This window comes from Pyrgilauda ruficollis, unplaced genomic scaffold (genome assembly GCF_017590135.1).
Source record: "Pyrgilauda ruficollis isolate IOZ18807 unplaced genomic scaffold, ASM1759013v1 scaffold55, whole genome shotgun sequence".
In the NCBI taxonomy this organism is placed as follows: domain Eukaryota; kingdom Metazoa; phylum Chordata; class Aves; order Passeriformes; family Passeridae; genus Pyrgilauda; species Pyrgilauda ruficollis.
The window spans coordinates 7,424,844-7,447,888 of NW_024527155.1; the positions used below are offsets into that span (position 1 = coordinate 7,424,844).

The 23,045-nt window shown below is 42.7% G+C and overlaps 1 protein-coding gene across 6 annotated transcripts in view; it reads right to left on the bottom strand.

The window, feature by feature from the left end:
- Positions 1-23,045, bottom strand: part of TSPAN4 (tetraspanin 4) — a 415,983-nt gene that overhangs the window by 180,627 nt on the left and 212,311 nt on the right. For 5 of the 6 annotated variants that reach the window (XM_041481225.1, XM_041481228.1, XM_041481227.1 and 2 more), the window contains one exon: positions 4,793-4,872. In XM_041481225.1, the coding sequence (XP_041337159.1) occupies positions 4,793-4,855 (63 nt within the window). In that variant the 5' untranslated portion in view covers positions 4,856-4,872. Of the gene's footprint in view, positions 1-4,792; positions 5,126-23,045 lie in introns of those variants that run through there. The other variant, XM_041481224.1, reaches the window with a different exon arrangement.

Sequence of the window (23,045 nt, forward strand, 5' to 3'; positions counted from 1 at the left end):
AGGAAAAGGAATCCACTTCAATGAAATCAGCTGCTTCTCTTATAAAATTCTCCACCTTCCAGCCAACAGCTCTTCTCAAGCTAATAATGTCAGATGGTTTCCCAAAAAGGTACAGTGAAATGAAGAGACACCCCTCTAGCTTTACCCTCTGGCCAAATTTGGCCAGGATCACTTGAACGCAATCCAGTACCCCATGGTGCATTTTCAGACCAAGCTGTGACCTTCTCCAGCTGTCCTGCGCAGTCAGTCTTCCACATATTATAAACATTTGCATAGTTCTTACAAGACAACCTGTGCTGCTGGAGTGCAAGGAAGTAAAATGATGCCAGTAATGAGGGACTTCTCATTTTCATTACTTCCTCTCCTTCTAATTAAATGTGAGTAATGTTGGCAGTATCACTAGTGCACCAGGCCAGGAGTACTCATTGTTGCAGAGCTTCTCAAACTGTGGTCCACAAACTATCGGCAGCAACAAAGAGGAAGAGAGCCAGAGCTGGACCCTAGAATCAGATTAAACAGGTTCTTGGGGTTTTTCCCACGCAGATCCTGCTGCATTCACTAGTGCTACCCGCCACTTCCTTGGCTCTGTGTTTCCATACATTTCAGATTTTCACTTTGTGTCTCACAAGCCAAGATAAAGCATTTCCAGGGCTGTATCTGCTGCAAATTTTAATACGGACCAAATGGCAAAAGAAAGCAAAGTGCCTTGCCTTGCCTCTTCATCTAGGAAGGTGGAAAGCAGAGCTCCACCTGCTCATTTCAGCCACAGTGTGTCCAGCAGATGGCAACTCCCAAGTTTTCCAGAGGGCAGAGACTATTCCCCTGCGTCACTGGGAGCCTACCTGATGAAATTAGAGATTTCACAAAACTTTTCGAGAGCTTTGACTGCTTTGTAGTGCATACAAATGTATTCTGTTTTAACAACAGAAAGGAGACACATGCACAGAAATAACTAATGGTAAGTCTGACAAATAATAAACTTCTCTGCCTCCTTTCTTTTTGTTGCCATCTCCTCTTTATAACTAGATTTCTAACAACAGCATTTTGCTATTGAATTTCTCTATTAGTTAAAGCATTACCTGAAGAGTTAGCTATAGCTATTCAGTTATTTGAAGGGCAAACTGCTATCTCTCTAGGTAGTTTTCCCTAGCACAGGATCTAAGGACAGCACAAGCCACTGGCAACAGAACTACAGTCAGCAAATTTCCTTTTTCAAGTCTTGAAGGTTTGGGAGCTAGAAGTTGAAACAAACGGGGATGCTGCGTAAGTCAAGGTGATTAAGGGAATGATGCTTTTCTTTCTACAGAACATTCTCAGCCTTTAGGATATATCCCACCTTTTTTCACAAAAAAAAAAAAAAAAAGAGAAGGCACCAGAACCTTGGATTAAAAGCACAGAAAGAGAAAAGTTTGTTTTACTGACTGCGAAGACATGCTGGATGTCTGGAGAACAATGTGGAAAATAAATGTTCTTCCCTGGGCATGTCACAGAGAAATAAAAATATTTCATTATGAGATAAAAATATTCTGCTCTGCAATCATCTGAGGTGATCTTCAGTCTCCAGGGTTCAGCAATTCAACAAATGAAAATCGAAGTCAATAAAAATGAATGAAGCCAGGCAAGTATTCTGTATCAGGTGACAAAAGTTATTTTGGGAGCTTACAAACCAATGAGTGCAGTGATACAATGATGGCTCATCTGCATCTGGCACTGTTCCAGGGAATGGCCTCTGATGGCAATTCCCATTAGAGAAGCAGTGCTACTCTCTAATATTGTTTTGCCCATGCTTCAGGACCTTAATACCCGAGAGCAGAGCTGCAAATGCACCAAGAGCAATTTGCACAGGGCTCCTCATGGAGAAATGAGCTATTTTAGGAGTATCCAGTTCTTTTCTCTACAATAATAGCTGCTAGTCTGCTGTACCAATGGACTGATTGAGCATCAACACTGACAAGGTACTTCAGCATCTGAAGGAAGCTTCCTCCTTGTGAAGGAGCTTTGTGCTCCCTTTAACCATCAGAAAAGGGAGGAGAAATTTGCTCTGTTTTCAGTTATATGACAGCTTTTAAACATTTTACAGCATGAGCACAGCACCTAATCCAACAAAGCCTGCCAAGAACATTTAAAATCAAGGTCTCAGAGAATTTGCTTCCTATAAATTCACCAGTATTGTAAGGAAAGGATCTTCTCTTCAGAAAGGCAGCACAAATCCCACTGGAATTGCACGGGGCTGAGGACTGTTTTCTGCCACACTGTGGGGAAGACAGCTGAAAGTACTGGGAAATAGGCTGCAGGGATGCACAAAATGTACTGGAGTTAATGAATAGGAACAGGAAGAAGAAGATGAAAATATGATTTCTGACAGAAATCAAAGCATTTTCTCAAAACAGAATCAAGAGCAGGAACAGCCTATAATAGCCATTTAATTCATTTAATGTAATGACTGCTCTCAATACATGAAAAATAAATTCATCTTCCTACCTAAACTATTGCCTGTTACTAACCAACTACCTAGAGAAGGGTGGAGAGGAAAGGTGAAGCCAGCAAAACTTCCATAAGCATGTATGCAAAGAGAAATCCTATCTTCTTGCAGAGATGTTTTTCCTTTAATTTCACAAAAGAAAACATGACAGACTACTGAAAACAAGATGAAAAACAAAACAACAGCATTGTCAACCTGTAATCATTCTAAGATTTCTGATCACTAGAAATGGATTTTTTTTTTCTCCTTTTACTAAGGGGAGGCTAGCCAGTACTTTTAAAAATCATCTCTTTTCAGTTACTTTCTTCACTGTGAGAAGGTGAAGAGCTGCATCTATTACAACTTCATGCTGTGCAAACCTCATTTGGACATGATGATCATCCATCACTCCTGCTGTGCAGGTAGCATGTGAAAGGGAAACAAAACAGAGATCGTGCTGCAGTATTTGACACCACCCACTGCCCTGCTTGCATGCTTCAGCTCACCTAGAGCTCAGCTGCCACACAGGTATTCTCTTTTTGGGACCCCTGCCTTTTCTCTGCCTCCAAACATAGCTTGGAGCAGCTCTGATGGTTTTAGGGGGGAGACAGAAACCTCTCTTTCTCTCCTAAAGCATTAAGGCTTTCCTACTGAAAAAATGCCAAAGATATATTATTATGTGCAACCCTGCCTTTGTAAATACACACACACTACTTGCAGCAGTACCTCTTCTCATCAAATGGATATGTTTCAGTGGAAGATGAATATTGCAAGAGAAATCAGAATGCCTGTATCCTTTGAGGCTGTGCACAGTCCTGACAAGAGCTATTAATGCCAGCACCCTACTTCTTTTCTCTAACTCACACTTCAACGAACTGTCAGTGCTATCTATAATCTCGACCAGGGACAGTCAGTAGAGGCACAAAAATTTAAAAAGCAAGAAAGATAGTGTTTGTTTTTTTCAGAAAGCTCTAGAGTAGGCTGCAATAAATATTAGATGATTTTTAGGGAAGCAGAAGCAACCAGAGTTAGCCTTGAAAGACAGAATGCAGCATTAACAACACTCTTTCTACCAGCTCACCTAGGACACAAAGAGAGCAGCTTCCTTGTATTTCACAGCTCTGGTTAGTGCTGTGCCAATTCAGGAGACTTGTACTAGTTTGTCACATCCTGACTCTTGGTGTGACTCAGGTCAGCAGGAGTTGCCTGCACTTTGTGTTTTCTGATGCACTGCAGCATGCCTGGCTTTGAACAGCTGCACAGCAGCGCACACTAGAGAACAGCTCTCTCCATCTCACCCACAGCCCTCCGAGCACCTCCAGCAACTCAGGAGAGCACAATCAGTAACAGGACACAGTAACATCCAGCTGCAAACACACATCCCCTCCTTAAGTGCCAGGACAGGAGGGGTGTCACTTTCACAATACTGCTTATTTCCCTCAGCATGCTAATAAGCCACTTGGAAGGAACAAGCCATCTAAATGTACCTCCTGAGGATCTTGTAACAGACCTTCCCACGTATGATTCTGGACAAGAAACACTGAACTAGAAATCCTGTCCTACCCTGGCAAAGATGTTACTCCCTTTTTTACAGGACTAACAGGGGGGGCCCCCCCCCCCCGCCACTGTGCTTCTTTAGTCTCCAGCTAGAGCCTACACTCCATTACAGGGAGTGAAGTGCCCAGCCACCTAATTTATTAAAAAGATGATGATACATGCATGCCTCACAGTGATTTGATGAGCTCCTGGCACAGAGTAGCAGCCCCAGAAGCAGAGAGGAGCGCTCTGGTCTCTCTCCACCCACATCTTCAACAGGGAATGGCAATGCCAGGACCCACCACTGACAGCAACAGAGAACGATTACCTAGAGATTCCTGACACAGGCTTTAATGTTGTGATGTACCAAGTGTGCCATCTGCAATAAAGCAACAGATGTAAGCACGTGCTGAACCTTACAACCATGAATGTCCTCAATGATTTCTCTAGGAGTATGCATAACTTTTGAAGCAAACACACATAAGAATGAAAGATCAGGGCATGAAAAAGTGTACAGCTCTCACTGGAACAAAGTGATGAAGGCATTCATACAACCCTATAAACACACTCTTTTGTCTTCTACCACAGTTTTGAAATGCAGCTGGAGGCCAGGAAATGAGAGGATGAAGAAAACCCCCTGCAGGTTATATCTTCACAAATTAATGAGGCCACAAAAAAAGTAGCCTAGGCAGCACTTTGTTCAACTCCTAAGTTGAAAAGCAGCAACAAGTTCACTTTCCATCTCAGTAAACAGACACAAAAGCAACTGTTTCACGGTTCCAAGCGTGTACTCACCCAGAAGAGAAGGTTGAAAACAAACATTAGGTACTTGATACACTGCAGGCAGTTGTGAGCCATGCTGCACCTCTTCAGTTCTAGGAGAAAAATAAATGAGAGATCCAGGTAAAAGACAACGTACTTGTTTCCCTTGGGGGTCGTGTACTTAGCCTTGGTGGCCTTCGGGCCTGGATTGGTATGAAATCCAAAAAAAGAGTTGCTGGCAGCCCCAAACTGGCCACCATACATGCTGCTGTATCGACGGAAGGCGCCATTTGGGAAACTGTAATCCTTGCTGTCCAGGGAAGGGCTCCTGTGATAGGTGGACTCATCGGTGCTGGACCTGCGCATGGTGGCTTCAGCTGTCCCGTTCCTGCTGCTCTGACAGCCGTCGGGTGAAAGATTGGTGATCTTCCTTCCTCCTCCTCCTCGCTAGGAATGCCCTATTGCTTTGCACCAGCTGTTCTTTCGTCTGCCATCCTGCCAAGGAGTTACGCGTGCGGTGCGGCAGCAAAGTTGGTGAACTGAAGTCTGCTTAGCCAGAAGTTAGGGAGCAGCGTGCTTCCACATGAGAAGGACTTCTGCACAAGTAAACATTCCCTTCACTGTCACGATCGTCCCTCCCGGCCCATCCCGTTACCAGAGAAGGAAAAACCAGAGAGAGATATACTGTACCCAGAGCAAAGAATTTTAAAAAAAGGAACCGTGACCTCGCTCGGCTCGCAAATGCCATATAAACCCCCGGCTCCACATGCCCCACACACAGACAGGAGAGTGCCGCTGCCCGAGACCCGCGGCAGGGGCAGGAATTATCCGAAAGGCGAGCAGCTGCCGTGGCCCTTTCCCGCCGGCCACATCGCCGTGCCCCGCGCCGCCGGGCTCACTTCGCGCATCCCCGCATCCCGCTCCCGCGGCGGGCGCCTGTGGCACGCCAGCCCCGGCGCTCCATTCCCGGCGCGGCCGCCCCTCCTCCGAGCGCCGCGCCAATGGCGCTGCCCGCCCGCCCGGCCGCGCCCGCCCCGGCCCGGGCCCACACCCCGCCCGCACAGCCCCGCCCGGGCCCCCCCGCCTGAACTCCGAGCACGGCGAAACCGCGCGGAGCCCGAACCTGGGTGCGGGTGGCTTTCGCGGGGCTGCCCGCATACACAGGCGGCGCTGCCGAAAGGAACCGGAGTGAGTGAGTGAGTGAATGAGTGCGGTGAAGGTTTCGTACGCAAAAGCGCTGGGGATGCTCCGCGGGGAGCGGGGTCAGGACAGGCCGTGCTCCCCTTGCCGGAGGGCTCGTTTGTTCCGCTGCACATCCATCACCGGGATGCTCCTAATTCGCTCAGTCCCACGGAATCATCACTCAGCACCTCGTAGAGCCAGCTCATTTGTCCCCCTGTCAGAACGCACTGATCGGCATCAAGCTCCGTACGCTGGGGAGCACTTCCCTAAAATCTGACAGCTCCCACAGGCAGTAAAGAGTTGAAAATGCGCCACACACAACTTTTCGGAAAGAAAAAATCTTACTGACACTGTGGCAATTACAGTATTAACACCCAGGAAAGCACGACTCATTTACCATCTTTGCCCCAAATTCCCTGTGCACGTTTTTCACTTGTCTCCATATGCACCACCTCCGTATCTGTCTGCCTCCTCTCTGCCCTTTGATTTTGACTGTAACCTACTGGAGTCAAATCAAAAGATGGCTGGCTAACATTTTTTTTTAAATGCCTGCCCAGCAGAGAATTAATCAAGATGAAAACAGGTTTCCTTCCTGAAGCATCTTGCCAGTCTCAGCATAAATCAAGAGACACGGGCACCAATTAATTAAGGAACAAATTACTAAAAGTAAAATGAGCTGGTTTTGCACATAGCCTAAGCATTTCACCCCTGCAAACCACCCTCTAATTCTGTTAATTTACAAACTGCAAACTTAGAATCTAATTATTTCTCTTCATTTCCTCCACAAACTATAAATACACTGACCATACCTGGTAGAAGCTTTAGAGAGAAAGAACCTAAGCACAAAACACAAGGGTAATAATTCCTGCACCATATGTTTCAGTAACTTTGATGAGTTACAACTTTTCCACTTTTTGATTTCCCTACCTCCAAAATCTGTTTTCTACTCTCCTCCCTTCCCTGCATGATATGAATTCTGCCCTCTTAAATGAGTCTTCCTTCCCTAGCACATAAAGATGATCCAATGGAAGCAGATCTGTTCTCAGAGTTCCCAATATATTATTTTTTCCTGTGGTACCAAACAGTTCTGGCTCCAACCTTTTTCCTCACCTGTATTACAACTAGACCAGTTTGGTAAAAGAAACCCAAAAATTATTCTAATTTTTTCTACATTTTCTATCAGTACACAAAAAAGCCTGTGCATGGAGCATCATATTAAATGGTGAAAGAAAAACTGGGTATAGCTCAGCACACAAATTATGCTGAAGCAGTGACAAGTCAGATAACTGTTATTTAACAAGGGTACCCATGGTACTGCATTTAACAGAGGAGAATTTGGCATATTTACTGTAAACTAGACAACTGAAGCCCAAAGGCAGCTCACTGCTATCTGGATAAGAAAAGGGTTAGAAATCACTTGCTTTCTCCTTTCCTGAAGGCAAGAAATCATCAGTTCTTAAGAGAATAAGTCCTTAATACAGTGGAATAATTCATAAAGCCAGGATCTAAGGTAGAAGGAAGAGTTTCTAAATGTTTATTTTAAATAAAAAGTAATAAACATTGACACATGGTGGATATATCTCAGATAGATGCAGAAAATGTGTGAGGAAGGCTGGGGTCCTGCATAACCCTTACAACAAAGGGTACTTTTTCTCCAGCCTCTTTTCACCATCATTTTGTAGTACAATGGCCTGGGTTGACTGTATGACACCTCATGGAAATGACAACTTTTTAAAGGCACTTAAGTATAAAATGTAGTTCTCAAGTAGTTACTGTTCTTCCTCATGACAATAACAACAGCTAATTAGAAACAGAGTCGTTTAGTAAACAGGCATTACAATAATTCTTCTATTCAATCTTCCACACCAGGAAACCCAGTCAGAATCTCTAGCCTAAATGGGAGATCCTTGAGCAGTGTTGCACCAACAGGCCAACTGCAGCTTGGATGGCATGCTCACATGAGGGAGTGATGTCCTGCATGGGGATTGGGGGAAATCAACAAAAGGAGAAGGGCTGGTGAACTCCACTCTTGCCCATCCCTGGCGTGAAGTGAATGGAAAGGGCATGCTGGGACCCATGCTGACATTTAAGCTGTTTAACAATATAGTGACATGTGAACCAAGAAGAATAAACCTTGGAAGCATTGTATCACTGAGCCATTGTGTCTAAAGGATGACCCAAAGGACAGGCAAATTAGAGCTTTCACAAAACTTTTTGTTAATGACTGAGTCTAAAATCACAGTGTGGACCTAGTGACCTCTGTTCACCTCTGCTTAACATCTATTTTTTCTCTCCCCAGCTGCATCTCTATATTCCCATCCTGTGGCCAATTCATATTGATTCCTCTACACAAGAAAGCAAGCACTGTGCAGTCTCGCCAGCAGAGGTTCAATTTGTATTGATTCTGGTGGCACGCTACCATTTAGGTTATAACAACTCTGTCCCTGCCACTTTGAGTGGAGTGCTGGTAACCCTTCACTGACTCCAGCCAAAACCCTGGCCCTGAAAGAGAAGAGGCAGCAGTCCCACTCTAATGACATCAGGTGAACTCCAAGCAATAAACTGTAAAAGGCTTGGGCATCAGGGGCAGATCTCAACTCTGTTATCCCTCACACCCTTTCTCTGAGCAGCCTCAGCATTGGCTTTCACCTGAAGACACAAAGCTGCTTGTTCAGTCCACACTTTGCACCTCATCCTGAGCTACAGCCACCACAGACCCCACATCACCTCCCTTATTATTTTGAATACTGCTTTCTCTTCTTCCTCCATGATTTAACACAAAAGACATCAGTGCCTTCACCTCACACTAACTGCAGCACTAATTCACCTCCTCATTAATTTAGTCTCATGAGTCCTTTAATGGTTGCACTGGTTTTCCCCCTACTAATGCCTCTTGTCACTGTCTTCAAAGTTCTGCGTACCTGCTCCATCCTCCTAATGAAACAACCCACTTTGAATTAACCTCAGTAGACTTTGCTAAGAAGTGATCCACAAAATAAAATTTTAAAGAACCCTGCTAGAAGGTATTAGTGAAATGCACTATATAAAACAAAGTATAGATGTGACAACTGCTCTCATTCTGCAACAGAGGAGCGTGCAAAGGCATGCACGTGACAGGTGACATCAGTCCCAGTAGCTTCAGTGAACAACATGTCTAAGATCAAACATTACTACAAGAGTGGTATCTTTTTGTGAGTTACTAGCTTTAATTCACACCACAGCACTGAAATCAGCTAAGGCTGATCAGCTGGTGAATACACTCCAAATGCTCAACGTTTTAGTCTCAAGTACATACAGAGATCACCACAGAAAGGTGTTAATCAAACCTGTCTGGCCCTGCCTGTCTTTTTCTTCAGCAACATGCCTGGAGAGAAATCCCTTGTTTCCTCACCCAGTGCACTGTTTGCAGCTACTGTTTGGTTATGTTTGATTCAGTGATGCAGGTTTTATAAAAGTTGTACTTCTTCCAAAAGCCTAAGAAAAACATCTCTTCTGACTGGAGGGTGAACCAAAGTTCAGGGCCAAGCTGTTTCAGCTAGGAGGGAAAAAAGCCTTGTGATGGAGTCTTTGATTTGTTTGCTTTTGTACATTCATTTTGCATGAATATAAATGACTAAGAGAGCAAAGCAAAGAGAGTGAGAATATGATTTTTAACCTGTCAGCCTCATGCTGCCACAGGTTTTCAGTCTCTGCTCAACCATGCGCAGGACTGTTTAGTGTCTCCATAAGTGACATAGTGGGACAGAGCACACCCTCACCAAGTTTGCAGATACCAGCAAGCTGAGTGGTGCAGTTACTACACCTGAGGGATGGGATGCCATCCACAGAGATCTGGAAAAGCTCTGAAAGTGGGCCCATGGAAACCTCATGAAGTTCAACAAGGCCAAGTGCAAGGTGCTGCACCTGGGTTGGGGCAACCTCCATTATCAGCCCTGGCTGGGGGATGAAGGGATGGAGAGCAACCCTGCCCAGAGGGACTTGGGGGTACTGGCCAGCATGTTGAGGGGTGTGATTCTGCCCCTCTGCTCTGATGACAGTCCATGTGGAATAGTACATCCAGCTCTGGAGTTCTCAGTTCAAGGAAGACATGGACCTGTTGGGAGTGGGTCTGCAGGAGGGCCACAAAAGCAATCAGAGGGCTGGAGCACCTTCCCTAATGGGAAAGACTGAATGAGTTCAGGTTGTTCAGCCTGGAGAAGAAGAGGCTCCAGGGAGACCTCAGTGCAGCCTTTCAGTACCTAAATGGGGCTTAAAGAAAGATGGGGAGAGGCTTTTTAATAGAACCAGTAGCCATGGAATAAGGGGTAATGTTTTTAAACAAAAGAGAATAGATTCAGACTATACATATAAGGAAAAATTTTTTTACAATGAGATGATGAAAGAGAGGAAGTTACCCAAGGAGGTTGTAAATGCCCCATCCCTGAAGACATTCAAGGTCAATTCAAGCAGCAATCAACAGGTTTCCTCCCTCAATCCTGCTCTCTCCTAAAAATTCACATGGTGCAATGAGTCTGCATATGTTGCCAAAGACTTTAAGCGAGATCCAAACGGGTCGGGAGGGGAGCCATAAAGCCAGCTCCTGAACCAAATGCCAGACATGTTAAAGCAGCCCCTAAGAAACAGGTAAATCAAGCAATATCAGGTCCACTCTGGGCTGCAGGTCCTTCAGCTCAAAGAGTAGGACCATGGGGCTGTAAGCTGAGGAAATCTCTAGAATCTTTTGTTTTCAAAAGAAACAGGAATGTTTTTAATAAGTGAAGCAGAAGATAGTATGCTTCACTGCAACCTCAAACTTATCACATACCTAAGATCCAGACCTTCCCTTTTATTTCCAGGTTCCCTGCTCATCCATTAGCAATTTCAGGATCTGTAAAAGGTTATAGTTGCTGGAAAGGGTTGAGCCCTGGATTGCATGGGAGAACAGAGTCAGACATTCTAGAGATTTCCTCAGCTAACACCAAAATCTGTTGATATTCACAGTTGTACCTACAACTACTTGAAATATTTATTGATGCCTCCAACAAAACTTTGAAAACACATTCCAGGCACAAACAATTTCACTTATACAGCATACTTCAGGGTTGGTTGGCTTGTTGTTTGGTTGGTTTCTTTCATTTTCTTTTTTTTTTTTTCTTCTTTATAAATAAAGAAATTTGCATTAAAAAAATCTTCAATACTTAATAGCTCATCTCCTTCTGCTCACATGTCACCTGAAGTCATGATCTTTGGTTTATGGCATAATTAGTTGCTATGGAAATAACAATCATAGACACAGAGAAAATATTCTAGGTATGATTTGCAACGCTCTTTATTTAAGCCTGTGCACAAGTAACTTTGCAGAAACCTCATTCCTTTTTACGTGCTCTCATCTGCATAACTGCTGCCATCACCTCTGCCTGTGGATTCAGACTCACTGATATTCCTACATGCATGACTCAGGCTAAGGGCATTTTCTTCACCCATACTGAGCATCTGTGTGTTCAAACAGTGCTGAGAGTGTACATACATGCAGAATAGCTGGTTCCAAGTCAGACTAAACAAATAAAATATCTTAAAAAGTTATCTGGTCTCGGACCCCAAAACTATGCACCACAGAGCTCTCTCACCATTTGTGCTTTCTGGGCTTTTGTCATCCTGTTCTTTGCTAATGATTTCTTTTGTCCAGTACTAAAATTTTTAGGGCAAGGAGAGTCCTTGTTTTCCCAGGAAATTCTGTATATTTGAGACCTACACAGTGAGGATTATTGTTGCAGATAAAAGAGAAACAGTGCCAGTCTGCAAATTCCTGAAGAAGCAGAAAGCCTGTTTCCCTACTGATGTCCTCAGTAATAAAGAATGAAAGAGCAGAAATAAAGAACCCATCTGACATGCTGTACAAGAAGAGTTGTAGCCCAAATAAAACTTTTGTCAAGGCCTATCTTTGCAGTGTCAGCAGGTCCTAGCAGCAAAGATGCAATTTATGTGTTAGTTTTCTTAAAATCAGGTTACTTTCTCTAACCGGAGATCAGCTGATGTTCAAAGAAACACCATTTCAAACACACATGTGGTACTCTGGATGTTTCTGTCAAGCATAAAGCAATCAGGCATGAAACTCTTTAAACTGCACAGTTCCAATGAAAGGAGAAAGTTATTGTGAAAGCAGAAGCAGACAAAATAATACAATTACTTAGAAAAACTCGAGGATTCAATAATGTTCGCTAACTAGTGTCTGTCTTTTAACATCTTTATGGATTTTTTCCTTGGAGACTCAAAATGGATTCTCATCTTGCAGCCTTAAAAACAGGACTAAGGTTTTGCACGCATACGAGCATGAAGCAAAGTTCACATAACCATATTTCAGCTCCATTTCCAAAGCAGTGAAGGCCCAGAAGCGCCCACTGACCTCACAGGCACCCGAACGAGCGCTCAGCACATTTACGAATCAGGTCACAGACAGCCCATTCCAACTGAGTACTCAACCACAGTTTTCACTGCTTTGAGATATTCATGGACTAAAATAGTAAGCATACATTAAATGCTTTCATGAGTGTGATTGGACATAAGCAGGAGAAATGCAGGGCTTCAGATCAAGCTGCACTCCGCACGTGCTGCTGTAGCAGAAGGAATTCCTCCCCAGGTACACACCTTTGAGGCTGCTGACCCACAGATCTGCTGGCCGGGAGGTGCCTTCAGCCAAAAGAACAGGGTTTGAAATGGGGTGAGGAGCTCTCCTACCAACAACTCAGTCAGCAGATGTGAGCAAGCACGCCAAGACCCCAGGTTAGCCAGAGAAGTGATCACTGCTGCTGCACTGCTGGGCCTGCATCCGCCTCTTCATAGCCAAAAGTCTCAATTTGCTCACAGCTCCCTTAGGCTCCCCTTCCAAAATCCAAAGGTGTGTTGGACAGAGCTTAAAATTAAAAAATTGAAATATAAAATAGCCTCCAACAAATCAGAAGATTATTTGAAAGGGAATAATAAGCAAAACCACTATGTGATAATTATATATTGAGATTAAAATGTAGTGAACTTGTACAAAGAAAATGCAAGTGGCTATATATCTTCTCACATGTAAGATTTAACAGATATTGTTTCTTTTCTTAACACTGTATGGAATTGCCAGAGTTGTATCATCCCACATAGTAAAAGTAAACACAGTGGATCTCTTATCCTTGCCATCTCTGTAACCATTCAAGCAAAAGTAAAGGAGCTTGATATTTACAAAAAAAAAAATTCTGGGCAGGAGCACAAGCTTTGGCTTTTTGATTTGCTATTCTGAGTGTTCATAACAGCGAACAGTCAAAATGACTTGAGGACTGCTAGCAGCAGACACACATTTAAATACATATTTGAGCAGACAATACATACAAGAAAACTATTTAAAACAACAGCCTGGGATTTACGGTCCTAATAGGCATATTACTGAGTACAATAGTGCTAATGCTTGAAATAAAAATTTTCTTGTAGTATAAAAAGTGTCACCTGCATGTATTTGTATTTACTTCTTCACATAACCACAATTCAGCTCTTTTTATATGTCACTGTCAAAATCTGTAAGTAAACTCATGTTCCTACACAAAATGAAGAGGCATCTGTATTTTAAGGCAGAACACGTGTCATATCCTTTCTGCGAAACACACCTTACAAAAAAAAAAAAAAAAACCAAAAAAACTCTTCCCTATTTAGTAAGGTGCTTAATGCTATTTAACTTTCATCATGGAGGCTTTGTTTGGACAGAAATAAGGATATAACTCTGAGTTTTAATGATACAGAATGAAAGATAATTGGTGCCTGAATTAAGATGCTCATTGCAAAGGTACTACCAAAGTATCTGTTTAGTGTTTGAAGTCATCACCCATTTTGCATACTGGCTAAGATTCTGCATTTAATCAACACCAAATTTGTGCCTAACTTGCACCTGAGCATTTGTGCTCAGTGTTTCCTATTAGTCTGTAGTAGGCTTTCAGACATTCCCACTCTGTAAGAAACACTTGTCACAGGACCTTTGCAAAATTTAATCCTGCTGAATCTAAGCTCTAGCATACGCTAACTGCTAAAAATGCAAGGTCAACTTCTTCTGCAGTCTGACCTCCAAGCAGTTTGTTTGCTGTGTTATATTTATGAGGATGTTTATGAAGGCAGATTTATACACTAAAAAATTATTCTGCATCAAATCACCAAGAAGCGATATGAAAAGGAACTTTTTCACAGAAAAAGGCTATCTCTTCCATGATGGTTTTCACAAATGACAGGGAATGCACAAAGCAAAACCAGGCCATTTGCTTTCTGTATTCTGCATTTCTGCCTTTAAGCAGGATTTCTTATTTGATGGGGAAAGAAGACCTCCTTAGAAAAATATTTATTTTAGACATATTTCCAGATATCTAAAGCATATTAAGGTTCTGCATAGCTGTAGTATTGCTAATGATATTTATCTCAAATAACACATGATTATGAGCCTATAAAACTTTAATTAAGATGCTTTATAGCCTTTTATATGTGTCACCCGAACCTATGCTGTAGGGTAAACTGTACTTTTAATTTCTATTTGTGATATTTACACTGTGCAAAGAGATTCATTACAATAAAAGCTAGTTATTGTTACTTAGAAGGCTACACAAATTCCTTGGTCCAAGTCCATTTGGATAAACCAAACAAGTAATTTTTGTTTGCTTCCACTTTGGAATTCCTCGCCAAACAAAACAACAACGGGAAGTATTTCAAGAGAAACACACCCCTTACGACTTTTTTAAAATGCAACCCAAAAAGAAACTAAATTAGCTTCTCAATAAGCAATTGAAACTAGAAAAGGTCCCTTTAAAATGACTCACAGTGCTGCATGTGGCAGTCTGATGGCAGCTTCAGTCATGCTACGAACCCAGCATAATCCCGGCCTGGCCTTAGGGGCCGCTCCAACAGCAAACTGCCAGAAAGGGAACCAAGCCAAAGCTGGCTTTGGCAAGACAGAGGTGCAAATCTGATTTTTCTTCATGGAGTAAGTTACACGCCCTGCAAATTCAAGCCTCTTGCAGCTGGAAGCTGACAGCTTCAGATGAGAGGAATTTATCATTATTATTTTAGTATGAGAGCAGTTCACTGATTGCAGCTTGACAACTCAAGTTAATTAGTTGATGAAGGGTCTGATACACTCTGGCTGGCTCCACATCTGTGGACGATGACACAATCAGCAGAATGAAATCCATACTTAAATGGTCTTCAGTGTTTTTAATCCTAAACTACAGATCACAAAATCCACACAACAAAACCTAGAGATCAGAGGAACTACACAAGAGGCTCCCCTTTCTCTGGCCCTTGGGACAGTCTGGTCTCTGCTGCTGTCATAAACAGACAGACTTGACTTCAAAAGCATCCTCTTTTCTTCCTGGACTCCCAGTGGTTCTCAGTAATAAGATAACTGGTTTGAGCACAGCCTGGCAATGTTCCCTTATGGCTGCTCTCCCCAGCAGGGAAATACCAAGCTGCAGGCTTTCCTCTGCTCTTGCCAAGCACCAGGTGGGATTTACCCACCCTGTCAAAGGGATTATGTCAAGATCATCTGGCCCCACCTATCAATGCTCTCATGCTATTTTGCATCAAAACTTACAATCTGTTTCAGTTCTTATCAACTGACACCTAAAATAGTATGTGAGGCCACAATGTCCCACGGTCCTAAGAAATACCAGAGAAGCACAAATGGCAGGGAAATCCGGCTGGAAAGTGATCTATGTGGGGCTGGAGCCACTGAAAGCCGCTAAGCAGTGAAGAAGGGGTAGAGCATTGCCTGTTGGGAACAACAACAGGCTGCTGCTGGTAGATAGACCTGGAGCCTTGGATCAATGGGAGCTACTGCAGAAATTCAGCCAGCCCTCTGCCAGGCTCCACATGTAACTGCACAGCATAGCTGTAAATCTCTCCATGGCCCCAAGCTTTTAGCAACAAGAAAAGCATTTTTTTCCTCTGCCTTTCCTATTCAGATTTTTCACTTTTCAGGGCACAGCCTGCTTCTGTCTCCCCTTTTTACTTAGCACCTAGAAAGATGAACTGCACTTACAAGTGCTCTCTTAAATCAAAAGCAGAAGAGACAACTGCAAGAACCCCCGGGTATATATGAGGTGTGATCAATCAGAGGTCGCTGGAGAGCAATCAAGAGAAAGGAGGTCGCTTCCTACAGACAAAGACAATGAAATTCCAAGACCAGCAGCTCTGGTTCCCAGAAATGATGGGCAGACTATGTAACCCAGCAGCCATCTCACCTCGGTCTCCCCAGTCCTGAAAGGGGCTGCAGAGAAAGGCACAGTTATGGGCACAAAACCACTGTTTAGTAAGTAAGAGATGTACACAACAAACAGAAATGGCTGGGCAGGGAACCTGCTTCTGGTATGCTTTAATCTCATTTTAATCATCCATACAAGGACTTTGTCAATGGAGCCTGTATCCCTCTAACAGAAACATTTCAGTCCTGGATCACTGCTTGTCTACGCTTCTTGAAGTACCATAAAAGCAGATGAAGATTTTTTTTTTGTGTATGTTATAGGACTGTTTCCTCCCAGTCTGACAGTAGCACAAAGGAATTAGCTTCAACAGCTTTCCATGATTTAAGTTTATTTTTTTGGCCATGCTGAGTTCTGACAGACTAGAGGTTCCAGTGAGGGCCATGCTTTATTCTACTTCTACTAGGCTGCTATTGAAAATCTTAGGATGAATCAGGACAGCACAGATGCTGCAATAATGTTTGAGCATTCAAAGGACCTCAAAGATTATTTTTTGTTAAAAACAAAAAACACTTTTCATGTTGACATTAATTTCTATAACATGGCTTTAAAAACAAAACAACCCCGAAATTCAATAGAGTGTACCCAGGATGGCAATGCCTCAAAATTTGAAGCAGCATGTTGGCATTTTTCCCAGAAAATAAATATATATACCTGTGTATGCACACTTTTTTTTTCTTTTTTCTTTTTTTTTCCAAGATCAATGAAGCTCTGGGGTTTATTCCCACCTCAGTCAGTCAGAGGCAGAGACAGGCTGTCTGTGCAGTGCATGAACATTTGAGAAGGAGTCTGATTACCTGAACTGTGTGTGTGCATCAGAAGTAGCGAACAGCAAGGCTCTCTCAAATCCATGATGCTGAAAGCCTTATCCTTCCCACCCAACACAGAGATCTTAATTTGAGGGTTGCCTGTGCTTCCAGGACAGAGTTATTAAGCTATAATAAGCAAGCTCCTAACAGCAGGCTGATGAGATTAAAAGAATCCCCTTGGTCATCCCCACACAGTTGTGAACAAATCCCTACACCAGCAGCAAGGTTGGCTAGGGCTTTTCTGTGGGATCAGGTTACAGAAGCTCCTAATCTTAAATCCTCCACCCAACCTACTGTGATGATGTTTGCAGCTCTGTCTGAGCCAGCCAGAAGTGTGACTCATTTTTTGTGGTAACAGGGAAGAAGAGATGCAGTTCCACACACACCCTTACACACTCCTCAAGAGGCATCTGAATGCTGTCCAAAACTTAATTACAAAGCATGACAAGCTCTGACAATTAGCTAAGTAGATTGCTCGATGGATAGGATTTTAAATAAGGATCTTACAAGGGGGAAACTCTGGAACAGGCATTGCTATTGTCATAACATTCTGAGCTGTCATAAAACCACAGGATCAACAAGAAAACCATATAAGCTTCACAACTGTGACTGAAAAGGAAAGAAAAGAGCCTGGGGGTAAAGGACCTATTTAACTGCACCTCTATCTCAAGTCCATCATCAGGACATCATCCCCTTCCAAGAGGGCAGGACCACAGGAGGATTTGGGTCTGCTCCAGACTCCAGGTGACCCCCATAAAGCAGGAAGAGACCAGAACCACTGCCTGCTCTCACTGGAGCTGGAAGAGGTGTTCTCTGTCAAACCACATCAGAGGTCACAGGCAGGTCAGTCCCTGTACAGAGGTCAGCAGGCCCAGCACTTTTGACACCAGCTACATTTGAAAGTGGACTGCCTCTAAAATTCCCCATGTTTCCACTCCAAACAACCCCAAAGGTTGCTGCTCCTCCATCACTGAAGAGCTTTGGCAAAGGGCTTTAGCTGCTGCACCCCATTTGTATTCTTCTGATGGCTGCTTGTGGAAATCAGTTTCACTCACACAGCTCTACCCTCTTTGGGGTAAGAAAACAGTGCTCCCACTTCTCAGATTTCTCAATTTGTGTGCAAAGGAGAAGGACAGAGAGGCAAGGATTTCAGAATAGTAAATACCCAGAGTGATTTGACAGCAAGCAAATCATCACTTTGTAGTGTTCATGGCAACAGCTTTTGGCATTGCAGGCAAAAAACAATTCATTACACAACAAATCAACTACAGTCTTGTATTTACAAGGCAGAGTTTCAGTGCAGCCAATTACTGTACATGCTGTGGTGACTAAAAGTCTTGTGCTACCATTTACACATTATCTATGAGATGACTCAGTTTTAATGAAAAAATAATTGGGGAATGTACTAAATAAATAGGGAAGATGGGTTTCAGTGGAAGCTGGGCGCCTGTTTTCCTTCTATGCATGTGAAAATCTGCCTCTCACAAGTATGGTACAAACATATTTTAGTCACAAAAAAACTATTGTTTCAAATATTTGCTTCACAATTTGCTATTCTTGTATGATGCACTGGTTGGCAGTTTCTTTTCCCTGACTGGCTTACTCCATGGACCTTTCAAAGGTTTCATGTTGGTTCTGGACATACACTTATAATGAATAAACTTTAACAAGCATGTGTCAGTGTATACACTTTCACAAAAAGATTCTTAAGAACTTCACTGATGCCCCTGAGGAATGGTTAATTTAAAGGTTTTTATATTTATTTTAAAACTTGTTTTGGGGCTGGACTTTGTCAGAGTTGAGCAGCAACTTGCCAGCTCATTTTTCTTCTTTAGAATCAAGATCAAACATCTCTCTAGATAAGAGCATTGAAGCACTGTTCACTTAAACTACATCTGCTTTTAACACCATATGCTAATTAACCTTTGAATTTCGATACGAATCCCTCAGTGGCTCAAGCTCTTCAGTCATGATTCAGATGTGTAAGCAAGATTCTCAGACACTGCAAAACAACTTAACTACAAGTAAATCAAAAGCACTGGATGTTTACACCAATTGAGAACCCAGCCAACCGTCTTAAAATTGCAGAGGCTTCCACTCAGGTAAGCACCACTGCTGAAGTATTTCTCCCCCCTGGATATGCTGCCTTTTTCATTCCTGTTAATGCAGTAAGAAATATCTGCAGCAGCATTTCTGAACCATGCCCTAGGATTTGCTTAGAATTCTCGCTTTCTTTGAGCAGGGGCTCTGTTTACCCATTTCAGCTGAGCTCTGTGTGCCAAGGCTCAGCTCACAGAGTTGATATTGCTGGGGCACAGGTGAGATGTCCTCCCCCCAAGCTGTCACCACCCTCGCTGGAGAAGCAGCTGCCAGCCTGGCCTCAGTATCTATGGGGGACCCTCACGTGTCAGAGTGTTGGACTCCCTCTCGCTCCTCCATCTGGGAGCACAGCCATCCCCTTCCCCTCTCAAGGCAAGCAGCCAGGAAGAGCCAGAAGTCACTTCCCACTGTTATTTGCTACCTGACAATCCACATACCACAGCCAGCTTCATGAGAAACTGTCTTTTAGATCTAATTTTCCTTCCAGGCAAAAGGGTAGCACGACACTGCTACCAAGTATATGTTTTGTTATAGCTTCCCATTGCTGCTGAATATTATAGTTTATTCTATACCAGGCTGTTCATCAAAGCTCTGTTTTATGTTTTTCAAAGTGTTTTGGAAGACACATGGTCTGAATGAAGACTGCCCAGGACAGTGGCACAGTGCAATACTGCATGGAAATTTCCCTAAAACAGATAAGAGGAGGAGGAAGAATAGCTCCCTAGGGGAAGGACCAACACAGCCCTGGCAATGAGAAGGCTACTGGGATTTATCAGCTCAGCTACTGCTTATTCCAAAATTCTAATGTTCTTTTCCTTTCCCTGTGTGGGCCAGTCTAGCACACACTGAAGTCAGCAGGAGATCTGCCTATGAGAGTGAAGGGCACATGGACAAACTTTAGAGAATTTTTTTCATTTAGAGAATAACAAAGTCATCTCCCTATAGATGTGAAAGAGCTAAATATCAGACATCCACAGCTACTTTACTGACAGCTGCCCTTCTATACTGATCCTCTGGTGTTCAAAAATCTTGATGTGCTTCCCGATGTGCTGAACAAGAGGATTAGATCTGACCTTTTGAGAAAAAAAGCAAAGGAAAATTGGGGGTCAGTCTAACTTCCACATGAAACAACAAAAAGGACTAACACTTTGTCCCTAAAAATTACAGAGGCTTTCAAAGTGAAGCTATTTCAGCCATTCCATTTCTTCCACAATCCTCCAGTGCTGGGTACATCATTCAATCCCTGTGCCTCAATTCTGCTCTCCAGCCCTGTTTTTTATCCTAGCTCTCATCAGCTTCTTGAGGTTTCTAGGTAGCAGTGCACCACTACTACAGGTGGGCATGCTGTATGACAGTAGCAAGAACAGCATGAGGATAATGACACAGAGGAGGTACCCAGCACACACCTGACATATGGTTATGAGCACAGGGACATGAACACGAACTCCTTAACACATAATGTATGCTCAGATGCTTTTTAATGGTGTTAATGGGTACCAAGAAAGAGCTTTTCTAACTTTACTGTTAATTACCACTATAACAACTACTAGTCTTCACTAAAGTGTTTTCTGCTTTTACTAGAAGAGCAATTACATACAGTTAGTCACTCCAGTGTTACTTACTCTGGGCTCCATCATTACCCCATCTGGATGAAAATTCACTTCAACCAGAACAAGTATTACAACCAATGTGTTGATTTGATTCCTGCGAGACAGGTCTGAAAATGGAGGTCTCCCACATTTCTATTATCTTGGCATTGTCCTGAAGTAGTTCACTAACAGATAGCACTCAGTAGAAGTGAGAGAAAACACCAGTGAAATGGGAAAATACAGTATGGACAGGTGGTGATAGTGAAAAGGAGTGAGACATGCTGTCATCACATAGAGAGTATTTTAGCTGTGCTTAAAAAAAAATCACATACCGAAAGAAGCTGCTAGCCACACAGTCAAAGCCAAGAATTTCACTGGATTTGGGCAAGCACTACTTCATATTTCCAAAACATACAGCTTTTCCAGAGCAGCAGCTACTGCATTCCTGCCACACTGATGCAAAACCACAGCACTGGAGCCACTTGTCCAAGGTCAGAGCAAACTGTAGAGAGTCTACCCCAAACCCTGCTCTGCCTTTCCTCTCTCAACAGCCCCTCTCTCAACATAGTCAGGTATGTTTGCAAGAAGAGAACAAGTGTTGTACAGCCACAATGACAAGTCTCCACAAAGGAAGGGTTCACTCTTTATACCTGATAGATATGTATTGAAAAGATGCAAAAAAACACCTTTGAAGCCAACCACCCAAATGCTAATAATCAAGTTTAGGGGCTCGACATGCTATTTCAGATGAAATCAAAGAATTATTTTATAACAAGTGCATGTGGAAGGACAATGCAGTGTAGGCAGGTACTGCAGTACAAACTAATATTCACTAACAAGCTAGCATTTTTCAAAGGCCAAAGGACAGCTCTGCCACAGGGATACAACAAAATACAAGGACATGTCAGGTGGATTTTGGCAGTGGATGTTATAGCAAGTAAAGTATATATGAAATAAATATCAATAAATGTACCCTCCAGCTGCTCCTTTTACTCTTTCTTTGCTAGTGACACTTATAATATAAAACAGTATCCTTTTGGCTCACAGAAAGATCTGGTTCAAACCACTTTTTCAAGACATGCTTCATAAATCCTATTTGCAGCATAAATCGTACCTTAAAACAAATTATATTTAGAGGAAATTATCTCCAAATGTAGTTGCTTAGTATATGGAGTAAAGCCATCCCTTATATCAAAATTCACATCAGTAATATTTTAGCCTGCACGGTAGCAAATAAAGGAACCACACACAAGTCCACTTAATGTATCCTTACACAGCTTAAAATATACTTCTCCCCAATTGTTATTAATTTTTTTCCAAAGAGGTAAAAAAGCTGAAAGCCTTCATAGCCTCACAGTCCTAGAGCCTTTTATCATATTGCTAAGGTGAGAAATGAGCTTCAGTTGGTTTCACCAGCACATCCCACATAAGACAATCTTTTTAAGAAGTCCCCTAAAAGTCTCTTCAAGAAAGATGCTGCCAGAGCCTGAATCAAAGCTGATGGATAGGAATTACTTGATCAAAGTGTGAGAACAAAAAAGCATTTTTATTAAATGATCTTATGCTTAAATGTCTTTGTACATTTACTCATTGATCTGGGCTTTTTACTCATTGATCAGCTCTTTCCAAATCTGTTGCTGGTGAGAGACCTTTTGTGTACTGCACCATGTCACATACCCCACCCACTACAAGTAACAAAAGCCTTAATCAATAGAAATGTCACTGGATTTTTGGTCATGAACACAGAGTCACTATTTGGTCTTTTTTATTATGTCTGCACATGCAATTTTCTTGGTACTCAAGATAAGAGTATTGGTCTAAAATCATGACCTTATGATGGTGATTTAGGGCAGAAGATCTGTAATTACTATCTAAATGTGATAATTCATATCAAGCAATGAGGTTCCAGTTTAGGTTGCTAATTTACAAATAACAAATATGGGGAGGGGGAATAGATAATATGCTGCTTCTTCACTTCCTTTCTCCTGGCCTTTTATCTACCTCACACCCAAATGCTCCCTCCTTCTGATAAAAGTGGGAGCTTCCTGGCTTTCTGGTTCAATACTTTCTTCTGACTTAGAAATTATTCTGAAATACATTTTTTATTGCTGATATTCTGCATGTTAACTAAACCCAAACCAAAACAAACAGTAAACCCCGAATTTTTGCCTTTACTACAGGTCTGTACCAGCAGAAAAGGTACAACCAGCTTCAAAGAGAAATTGCACAGGGGCCCCAATCTGTCGGAAGATGAATGAGCAGAAAAGCCAAGTTTCCAAATGCCCTCTGCTGGCACCTGTCAGCATTACCAACAATTCCACCCCGTTCCTAAACTACAGAGCTCCTTCTGAAGGGT